The sequence below is a fragment of the Trichomycterus rosablanca genome, chromosome 9 (assembly GCF_030014385.1).
Source record: "Trichomycterus rosablanca isolate fTriRos1 chromosome 9, fTriRos1.hap1, whole genome shotgun sequence".
NCBI classification, from domain to species: Eukaryota; Metazoa; Chordata; class Actinopteri; order Siluriformes; family Trichomycteridae; genus Trichomycterus; species Trichomycterus rosablanca.
The window spans coordinates 28,584,629-28,596,628 of NC_085996.1; the positions used below are offsets into that span (position 1 = coordinate 28,584,629).

At 40.0% G+C, this 12,000-nt stretch overlaps 1 protein-coding gene across 1 annotated transcript in view; it reads right to left on the bottom strand.

Annotated features, from left to right (window-relative positions):
- Nucleotides 1–12,000, bottom strand: part of cdc42bpb (CDC42 binding protein kinase beta (DMPK-like)) — a 116,454-nt gene that overhangs the window by 52,853 nt on the left and 51,601 nt on the right. Inside the window, exons 3-6 of the mRNA XM_063002187.1 lie at nt 8,186–8,269; nt 6,169–6,264; nt 4,343–4,491; nt 1,563–1,656 (exon numbers count right to left, since the gene is read on the bottom strand). Coding sequence (XP_062858257.1) covers nt 1,563–1,656; nt 4,343–4,491; nt 6,169–6,264; nt 8,186–8,269 — 423 coding nt within the window. The remainder of the gene's footprint in view (nt 1–1,562; nt 1,657–4,342; nt 4,492–6,168; nt 6,265–8,185; nt 8,270–12,000) is intronic.

Genomic DNA, 12,000 nt, shown 5'->3' on the forward strand with positions numbered 1-12,000 from the left:
ACTGAAATTAACTAGAGGCATGAAAGAACCATCAAAACTCCTATTTCCCAGTGCTTTCCTGATAGAAATGAGTTTACCTACCCAACCAAAAAATATTCACTTACACAGATAGCCAACAGTTTCCCCTGCAATGAAGTATCCCTTCCCCAATAAAAACAGTGATCCTTAATATACAAGCCATCACTGAAAACATGTTCACAGCAGGAAACCAAGCGACAAGCGTGCAAGTTTATAGCAAAGTCATAATTACAGCGGCAGCAACTCCTCAGTAAACGCTCTTAGCAACTTTGAATTAATGATGAGTCAGGATAAAAACAAAAGCTGGGTTTATTGGAATCTCAGCCTGATAAACAAAGCAGCTGTCTGGACCCCTAACACACACACCTTATTTAAAATTAAACTGGATCACTGCACATCGCACAGCGACTATAATATTCATGACAAGCCTGCACATAGCGTGCTTGCTAGTGTGAAGGCAGGGTCAGTGCTAATGATGAAACCAGTACGTTTTATGCAATAATTTAACACCCCTGGACAATTTTTTTATTTGTCCCTTACCTGATTTCTTCTATTCTTGGTAATTTGTCACATTTAAATGTTGTGATGTCTAACTTTAATACAAGACAACATAAGTAAACACAAAATGAAGCTGAAATAATTATTATATTTATTAAAGATACGGATTTACCACCCATGTGGAAAAACTATTTGACCCCTAAACCTAATAACTGTAGTTGTTACTGCCAAGGATGACACAATCAATCAAACGTTTGCAATAATTTGCAATAAGAGGATTTCTGATCCACTTTTCAGCAGAATTGTATTAATTCGGCTACATTGGAGGGCTTTTGATGCATAAACTGTGTATTTAAGGTCTTGCCACAGCATCTTTAACTCTGCCTCTTCAAGACCTTTTACTTTTGAGCCGTTCAGAGGGGTATTGCCGGTGTGTTTTGGATCAGCGTCTTGCTGCATAACTCGCAAACCGACAAGCAAACATTCTCGTCCAGGATTTTCTGATAGAGAGCAGAATTCATGGTTTAATGATTTAGTAGCTATGAGGGCAATTTCTTTCTGACAAGGCCAAATAGGACTATACAGAATCTTGCGATCGATAAATGAACATTTTGTATTTACTTTTTTGTTTATCTGGAATATGTAAGCGTAAGTGTGATAAAAAAAAAAAAGCATAAATCAAAGAAATTGAGAAGTAATAAATACTTTTTCCCAGCACTGTAATAAAAAAATATAAAATAATAAATGTGCCCAAAAAAACAGGAATATATAGTAACAAGCAGCACAGGCCTACTGAAAATGAACAGGTGATCCAGTTTCGTTTTTGACTGACTGAAGTAAAACCTGATGTGATCATCCGCTGCTGTAGGTCATCCGCCTCAAAGTTCTGTGTTGAATACATTTTACTCACTATTATTCTGCTGACCCTGGGTGTAAAGAGTTAAACTTAACCAAGACCACAGTTGAAAGAATGGCAGGAACAGCTGGGTAGAACAATTGCTTGAACAAACAGATCTGAATTGGCAATGTGGTCATGAATCACCCACCGTGCCATCGGGCATCATCTTGAGGCAGGACCCGAAGTCAGCCAGGCGAATATGGCCATTCATATCGAGCAGCACATTATCAGGCTTTATGTCCCTGAAAAAGAAGAACAGAGAGTAAAGCTGGAGTGCAGAAAAGCAAAGAATTCACATTTGTTTTTAATTAAGTACCTTTACATTTTTTGAAAATCAATTTCTTTTGTTACCAAAAAAAATACCATTTTATTTACTAGTCTGAAATCACAGAGTGTGACAAATGTGTAGGAATAGCACTGAAGCGTATCAAATATTAAGGTCAAGCCAAGGTTGATTAACAGATTTACAGTCTATTACTGACTGGTAATGACTTAATTAAACACACTTAAAATCCATATCATCCATCGTGGCATCCACATATTTTCTCCAGCATCTCACATCCCATAAATTATAAAGCAGTTTCTGATCAATCTGGATGAGAATCAAATATAAATATCTATAAGATATAAGTCATTTTCAACTGCCAGTTTCTTTCACAAGCAGTACTTTTTATTTTTGACCTGTACTTTTCCTGTGACTAGATGATTTGAAGAATGCTGAAACATGAATGATGGGTTGACGTCATCATGGACCTAGACAGCCCCTGCTTCAAAACCGGCAATTTAAAGCTGGACTAGAGCAGGAGAAGGGTTTGAGTTTCTCCCGACCCAGCCTGAGACCACTGTTCCATTGACATTTTATTGGGAGCTGTCAAACTACACCTAATAAGATATGTATGGGAATAATAACCTCAAACAAGAAATGAGGACTCTACGCTACAAAATTAAATGGCTTTATAGAACTTTATAGAAGTTGCTGTGTGGATATTTTTAACCCAGTATATTTGTAAGAATCCCTAAGTAAACCTGCGGCAGAACTGGAACAAGTGTTTATGGACAAACAAACTGTTAAAAAACTTGAGACTGACATGCAGTACATGGTGTACTTACAAGTGTATTTATACAGTTGACTTAAACCTTAGGCTACATGTAAGTGCTGTGTACACAGGAAAATGACATAGATAGTGGAAAAGAGAAATAATGTGGGACATTAAATTATTCAGGTGATGTGATTGGTATGGATAGTTAAGTTCAACATATTTATTTGCAATTAACGCAAATGTGGCCTAATGCTAAAAGCCATGCTACTGATGACAGCAGTGCCTGAGATCTGGGAGTTCAAACTTCAGGTTGGGTTGCATAGCAGTACATGAACCTATAAATTGGGACAAATACATCAGTGTACCCTTAGTGCCTGTCCCAAACGTGGGAAAACAGGAGGATTGTATCAGGAAGGGCATCTGGTGTAAAAACTGTGCCAAATCAAATACGCAGATGAATGATTTGCTGTGGAGACCCCTAACAGGAGAATTAATTATTTATTATAAATTAATTATTTATTCAATTAATATACCCATGAAAAGTGTGTGAAAGACCGTATGGGGGACATTTTCGAATGATGCCTTAATGTTTAGTGACTTTTTCCAGCATGCTCTTCTAAGAAGATATGGTAATCTATTTGGTACAGTGAGTCCTGAAAAGCAACATAGGTCCAACCAGATACAGTATTGTGGATTTCCATCAGACACCTTGGTTTCCTACAACCTTTAAAAACATGCAAAAAGTGGATTATTTGCTCTGAATTGGCCGAAGGTGTGAGTGAGCATAAGGGTGAGTAGGAGTGTATTGCCCTGTGACAAACTGGTGTATTAAAGCTGAAAATGGATTAATGAATTAATGAATGAGTGAGTGCTCCTTTGAACCATCAATTCAGGTTCCAAAAAGTTGGTATGTTTTGTAAAACTGAATAAAAAATAAATAAATAAATGAAGAATCTGTGATTTGTTAATAATTCAGCTGATAAAAGTAGAACGAATTTCTATTAAGATGTAAATATAAACATTTAGAATGAATTGCCAGTTGGAAATGAGTTTTGTATTTTTTGATCTCATGGTTATGGTGGGTCTGGGTTTCACAGAATCAGTGGTCACAATGCCCACAAAGAACGTAGCTAATAATGTCTGTGTGTAAGCAGGCGTCTGAAACCCTGGATCTGTGTCATTTTAATAGTAAAATTCAATGTATTAATAAATTGATTCGATTATTTTTGCTTTTAAGTCAATATTTGTGATGATCATTTTCCTGAGGCTGACACTGAGCATGTATTCAGCTTCTGCTAGGTTTTATTACAGGAGAGGACAAATTTCTATTTGTATATGAAGAGTGTTGTTGACACTGTTGTGCTCCTCTATGTCCCGATTTTTGCCCTGTGTGTCAAGCTGGCATCAATTTAGGCACAAAGAAGCCAGAAGGAAAACAAACATGCTTTACAATTGAAAATTCTATAAAGACATGGGAACAAAGTCTTCACAACCAGTTCTGCCTTACCATATATAGCCTAAAATATAATAGCAGGTGGAGTTCCGCTCTGGATGTTGTCACTGGCACTAGAAAGCCACAGTGAGCAGTACAGCCCTCTTGGAGTAGGAAGGAAAAGAAACCAGCTGGAGCGGATAGCAGACCAGCGCAGGTTGCCCACTGGGTACGAATCAGGAAAAGATCCCTGTACTATTACAGATCAGTGCCATCTGTGGTCATTTCAATGGAGTGGATATATGATGGTACAGACTGTTTTAATTAAGGCAAACAATAACAGCCTGACTAAGACCTTTAGTACACACAGACTGGTTTAAAGCGACTGCTTCTTTACCGTTTTGTGCTTGGGTGCACGAGCACACACGCACACATGCGCGCACACGAACACACTACCTGTGCACATAGTTCTGCTGGTGGATAGAGTAAATAGCGAGGACCATCTCTGCCACGTAGAACTTGGACATGTCCTCTGGCAGCCGGTCCTCAAACTTGCTGAGCAGTGTTAGCAGGTCCCCACCCACATAGTAGTCCATCACTAGATACTAGAAAACACAAGAACCCATTTTATACAGCTGCATGAACAAATCTTTAATAAATCCTTCAGAATAACTTGAATTTCAGATTATATCCATCAATTAATTGCACACAAAAAACAATCTGATCTTTATGCAGGTGTTTATCTGCTGTTTCAAATCTGTATTTTACATATGTTCGGATTAAAATTAGCATGCATACTAACACAGAGTCCGTTCAAACCAAGATACGCTTAGGTAAATAATACTAAAACTCAGAACATTTCAGAGCATCAAAATATCTAACGCTCTAAAACAGGGTTTGTCAAATCCAGGGTCGAGACCCTTAAGCGGGTCGTGGGCCAAAAAAAATGGGTCACAGAGAAATATAATCATAATTAAATAAACGAATTTTAACAGCCAAAAAATGAATTTGTACATGTACGCCCCCTTTACGATACATCTTGTAAACAACAGTGAGACCAGATTGCCACCATTTTCATTAATGAAGTATATTTCGTTTTGTGTTTTGTTTTGATGCATTGTTCGTGTTGCCTGGGTCACGGTAAAAATCATGGACAAAATGTGGGTCGCTTGAAAAAAAAGCTTAAAAAACGCTGCTCTAAGCCGCTCAGGTGGCGCAGCGGTAAAATACGCTAGCACACCAGAGCTGGGATTTCGCATACATCGTATCGAATCTCAGCTCTGCCATCCGGCCGGGCTGGGCGGCTATATGAACAACGATTGGCTGTTGTTCATACAGGGTAAGGGAGCCGGATAGGGACCTCATAATTGATGCAATTACGACCTCTGCTGGCTGGTTGATGGCGTCTGCACAGAGTAGAGGAATAATGCTGATCAGGGTGTGGCTCTCCGTACACAGGGCTGATTCGCATATGAACTCGGCTGGTGCAGATGAAAAAAATGCATTCGGCTACTGCTCACGTATCGGAGGGGACATGTGTCAGTTCGCTCTCCTCAATCGGTGCGGGGGTCAGCACCAGAAGAGAGGAAGCATAACCCAATTGGGAAATTGTATTGGGAAAACGCTGCTCTAAAACACTGCACGATGACACAAATTACCTAAAAACTGTTTAAAAAAATCTGCCCAGAAGGGAATGACTTGCGAGGTTCCCACCCATAGTACAGCATGCAAAGCTGAAGCAGGTAGGAGAAAAAAAAATCTAACTGTAAGCCCAGCCTGGAATTTGAACCCCCAGGACTCATTGCTTTTAGCATTACACCAACGTTTCTAGAACTGAACAACAACTGCAGTAATGGAAGGACTCCCCAGAGACTGAGTTCATTGAAGACTACCTGTATGTTCCATAAACATTAAACCATTTTTTATGCACTTAATTTCTGTTCAGCGGTGTCTGAAGTCAATGTATTGTCTGCTAGCATGAAAGCAGGGTCATATAAATATTGTTTCCATCATTTAGGCTACCACTTTTGGTTTTCCAGGGGGTTACAAGTGTTTTGAAATGTCTAAATCCAGAACCAACTGAGATGCTCTGACACACACTTGTGGTATTAGTTTTCTCAGAATGGCTTTATAATCATGACTTTGATAAAGATCAGACTTGATTTTATTTTTAAAAAAATCCTTTTTTAACATTTGGCAGGAGCCTAATGTGAAAAGATTACAGCAACACTACAGGAGGAATGACATGAGAAATTGCTGCAACAAGAGAGCAAGACACTTACCAGGTAATTATCATCCTGAAAGGCGTAATGCAGGGTCGTGATCCACTGGCAGTCTCCGTTCACCAGAACGTCCCTCTCCTCTTTAAAACAAGCCGTCTAAAAAAAATCCCCCCAAAAAACCCAGGATTTACATTTCCACTTTTTCATCACATTTAATTTAAAATGAACAGTGGAATTTAATAAAATAAAGCATTCATCCGGCATTTAAATATCAGCATTTTTTTATTAATGTGTGGGAGGAGATTTGCAGATGAGTTAATGCAAAATATAGATTTATTTAGAAGATAGAAGAAGAAGATATCCTTCATTCATCATATATACATATACATGTGTACAGTACAATGAAATTCTTTCTTCGCATATCCCAGCTTGTTAGGAAGCTGGGGTCAGAGCGCAGGGTCAGCCATCGTACGGCACCCCTGGAGCAGACAGGGTTAAGCGCCTTGCTCAAGGACCCAACAGTGGCTGCATAGCAGAGCCTGGATTTGAAGGCTACCACTGTCCCTGGCCCATTCATACATTTATTAGGATTTTAACGTCATGTTTTACACACTTTGGTTACATTCATGACAGAAGCGGTAGTTACTCATTACACAAGATTCATCAGCTCACAGGTTTAATGTCAAACACAGTCATGGACAATATAGTATCTCCAATTCACCTCACTTGCATGTCTTTGGACTGTGGGAGGAAACCGGAGCTCCCAGAGGAAACCCACACAGACACACAAAATATAGATACAGGTACAGACATGCACTGAATTTAAAAATTGGTCTGAAAATTCAGAAATGTGTCCTTTTAGCAAATCCTAGCACTTTCTGAATCTGAATCAGCTTTATTCGCCAGGTTTTCACACACAAGGAGTTTGTTTCTGACTGTATGACATATGAAGGCAATGTACAAATTTTAACGTCATAAGCAAAATATTTCTGCTATGCAGCTGTGTATTATCCAACTAAGCATGGCTTGGCAAGTATATGTAAATCAAAGAGGTTGCCTTGGATAACTGCATAGATTTAATGGGACTGCTGGGCAGCACAGTGGTTCAGTAGGTAGCACTATCACCTCATAGCAAGAAAGTTTGTTTGTTTGTTTATTAGGATTTTAATGTCATGTTTTACACAATGTGGTTACATTCATGACAGGAACGGTAGTTACTCATTACACAAAGTTTATCAGTTCACAAAGTTATATCGAACACACTGTTTTGGACAATTTAGTATCTCCAATTCACCTCAGTCTTTGGACTGTGGGAGGAAACTGGAGTACCCGGAGGAAAGTCCTGGGTTCGATGCCCAGGTGGGGCGGTCCGGGTCCTTTCTGGGAGGAGTTTGCAAGTTCTCCCCGTGTCTGCGTGGGTTTTCAGCGGGAGCTCCGTTTTCCTCCCAAAGTCCAAAGACGTGCAGGTGAAGTGAATTGGAGATACAAAATTGTCCATGACTGTGTTTGGCATTACACTGATGAATCTTGTGTAATGAGTAACTACTGTGACGTTAAAATCCAAAAAATGAATAAATGGATAAGCGGTTTGATGCTTCTTTACGTTTTACCTTTAAGTTTGTAACATGTGACCCAGGACAATTCTAGATACCCCTACATGCACTGCTCAGGTCTATAGGTGTTATTATGACCGGTTCAGAGTGGGTTTCCTGAGCAGTTGCAACAACAACTCACTGGCAATCCCCAAGGCCACTGTCACAGCTGATTATTCAGAAACTGGAATAAACTGGGTCAAGATGGAGCAGAAAAGGGGGAAAAAAGTCCTAGTCTTAGGTCTAAAAGTCTTCAGTCTTTGCTGCACGAGTCTGATTCTAGTTGCTGCATTGCTAGGAAAAGCGCTGCTTCCGTTATTAGCTTAATAGCCATGAGAAGCTGCGTGGAGGAATTCTCCAATACTGCCAAACCTCCTTTTTCAACTAGGTACCAAATGGGTCAGAATTTGTAAGAGAGCCTGATAACTGACGTGAAAGCAGCAAGCGAGTAGTATGTATGAAAAACAATGGAGAAAAGCCCCTACCTCTGCTCTTTTCAGCATCTCCCACTTGTTTAGGATTTTCATGGCGTAAATGCGCTCCGTGTTTTTCATCTTTACCACAGCAACCTAAAGGAAAGAGGTCAATAAGAGTTAGCATATGCACTAAAAAGCAATTAGCATGCAAGTTTATCATGGGACTAGAATGAATTGTGAATGATTTCTCATCATTTATTTAGCTTATTCACACACGTCCTACTTAGCTTTCCACCTCTCGGGAAAAGCACTACTTTCAAAATATGTGTTTTTAATCTTTGATACAGTTGGTTTGCCACACATTGTGAGTCTTGCACAGGAACCCACTGAAAAACAAGACAGACTTGCAATTCATCTGACCATTAGCAACTATTTGGTGGTTTGTCTGATCCTGCCAATGCCACGGTTAATCAGAACTGCCTCAAAAACCAGAAGAAGGGGGCGCTCTTGTGGTGCAGCAGTCTAATATGCCATATCACTGCCAGCGAATCAAAGGTTCGTGTCAGAAAGGTGCCACAAGGCTGGCCAGGCACTTTGACACAAATGGAGCCTAGAAGTTAAGGTACAGGTCTAGTAATCGAAAGGTCACTGGTTCAAGCCCAACTGCTAGGTTGCCACTGTTGGAGCCCTAAGCAAGGCTCTTACCCCTTAATTGCTTAGACTGTATACATCACAGTACAAAGTGTAAATCACTTTGGATAAAAGCATCTGCTGAAAATGTGAATAAAATATAAATTCATTTATTTATTTATTTGGGTTTTAACGCCATGCAAAATAGGTTTTATGTTTGTCTGTTTATTTTATCTTGTCTTTATACAGCCATAACACTAAAACCACCTCCTTGTTTCTACACTCACTGCCCATTTTATCAGCTCCACTTACCATATAGAAGCACTTTGTAGTTCTACAATTACTGACTGTAGTTACCATCTGTTTCTCTGCATGCTTTGTCAGCCCTCTTTATGCTGTTCTTCAATGGTCAGGACCCCCACAGAGTAGGTATTATTTATGTGGTGGATCATTCTTAGCACTGCAGTGACACTGACATGGTGGTGGTGTGTTAGTGTGTGTTGTGCTGGTATGAGTGGATCAGACACAGCAGCGCTGATGGAGTTTTTAAACACCTCACTGTCACTGCTGGACTGAGAATAGTCCACCAACCAAAAATATCCAGCCATCAGCGCCCCATGGGCAGCGTCCTGTGACCACTGATGAAGGTCTAGAAGATGACCAACTCAAACAGCAGCAATAGATGAGCGATCGTCTCTGACTTTACATTTACAAGGTGGACCAACTAGGTGGACAGTGAGTGGACACGGTATTTAAAAACTCCAGCAGCGCTGCTGTGTCTGATCCACTCATACCAGCACAACACACACTAACACACCACCATTATGTCAGTGTCACTGCAGTGCTGAGAATGACCCACCACCTAAATAATACCTACTCTGTAGTGGTCCTGTAGGGGTGAAAGCAGGGTGAAAGAAGGCTAAAAAGGTATTTAGAGAAACAGATGGACTACAGTCAGTAGCTGTAAAACTACAAAGTGCTTCTAATGGTAAGTGGAGCTGAAAAAAATGGACAGTGAGTGTAGAGACAAGGAGGAGGTTTTAATGTTATGGCTGATCAGTGTATTTTTGTCCAAAATGTAAATGTTATGTGAATGGCCATGGCTGGTGAAGGGAAGGTTGGATGAGGACATGGAACATGTAAAAGCTGTGCTAACACTAAAACATGAGGTTTGACTGAGGTGTCAACATATGCATAAATTAAGAGGCACACCTTGGTGGTACCCACCACTGCTGGGATGCACTGCTATCAACCAGTCAGGTGTCTACACACAGACATGGTTGGCTACGTCTGCGGGGTGGACCTCTGTCCGGGGTGTGTTTCTGCATTGCGTCCAGTGATTCCAGTAAAGCTGGACCGGCTGCAATGCGGCCAAAATTATGGATATAATAGTACATTTTTAAAAGATGCTTTGGATAAAAAGGTAGAAACCTTTAATTAACTAAACCAGAGTTTAATCGCTTCTTATTCTGTGTACGGATAATTATCTGTGTGCAGCAATAAAACCTGACAATAGGACAGTAAGATCGTGACCATGTGCGGAAACACTTCCTGTGCAGAGCAGCAATTTAAAGAATAAAAGGAACAGGAGACAGACCAGGGGACACAAAAGGGAGGCAGGACCTAGATGTCATAGACTTGGCATGGAGCAGGACACACCCTGTGTGGATAAGAGCAAGGCGAGGAGAGTGACAGGATAGTGATAACAATCCCTTTGTATCAACAACATAAACGGCAGCTCGTTGCCAAGGACCCAGCACACACAGGAAAAAACTGGTGCTGACATAATCTGGACCAAAGTTAATAAATAGGGCTCTTGTAAATTCACGGGAAAATGTGCTTAATTTTACAGACCTCATTTTTCAAAAATCAAGAAAAGTGCCACATTTCACGGCAATCATTAAATAACACCCATAAATTAAATGATAAAATAAATAGAAGCTACAATATACAGCATAGCCTAACCCCCAGTGCTACCCACTCAGCCACCATGCTGTACTAATAATACAAAGGTTGCTGGTTCAAGCCCCACCACTGTCAGGTTGCCATTGCTGGGCCTGTGAACAAGGCCCTTAACCCCTAATTGCTTAGACAGTATAGTCACAGTACTGTAGGTCACTTTGGATAAAAGCGTCTGCTAAATGCAGAAAATATAAATGTGTTTGTACTAGGGGTGGGCGATATAATATCGTTCACGATAATACCGGTATAGTTGTAAACTCGATATGGTTTTTGCCATATCGTGATATTGTTAGCAATCGCGCATCACTCGCTCTCAAGCGCGTAACAGTGAAATAATGAACAAAGAGTAGTACCGGAGTTAGCACTGAGGACGAACTAGTCCCTAAAAGCCGAGCTACATCACTAGCATGGAAGGTTTTCGCATAAAGAAAGTCGGACAAAACGTGCAAAAAAAAACAAAAGGTGGCAACACATCAACTTTATTTCAGCACCTAAAGCAAAAGCACTCGCGTGAGTACGAGGACTGTCGGTCACTGCATGAGTCCGAGAATGATGTGAGGCCAAAAACTGTCTCAGTGAACGAACATATAATACACAGGTTACCACACAGGTTACCACACAGGTTACCATCTGAGAACGTTTAAAACACAAACGCGCTAAGCGGAACGCTTTCCTCCGCTTGTGAGCATGGAAACTGAATCACTGAGTCAATGAGTCAGAATCGACTCTTTTCAGACGAATTATTCATTGGAATCGAATCAGAAAACTGTGCTCTCATCTGTGGTAAAGATTCATTCATGTTGCTGACTCTGTGGGCAAACAACTCCGATTCAAAAGATTCAGATGTATGAACCAATCAGAGCTTCGAATTTAGACTTTGGGCGGAATTTCAAGCTCTCTTTTCATTGGTTGTTGTACAGTATACTTGACAGACACGCTTTCATTATGCAATGATAGCAAAGCATGATCAAATATTAAACGTTTTTGGGATTTTTTTTGATGCTCATTTATTTGAAGTAAAACGGACAGTATAAATGTGATTGTGAGATTCTGCTGGTTTGTTTAATATAAATGTTGTCAATATGAATACAAATACAGCCTGTAATAATACAAAATATAAACACTGTAATTAGTCAGAATGTATCAGAACTACAGTGTTTTGTGTTTTTAAGTGAACTTATAAACATTATAAGGTAAAATACGGGCAGTGGCCTGCCATTGTACTTTAAGTTTACATTATATCGTATCGTATATCACCGCTTCTCAAAAGCATATGGAGATATGAGTTTTTT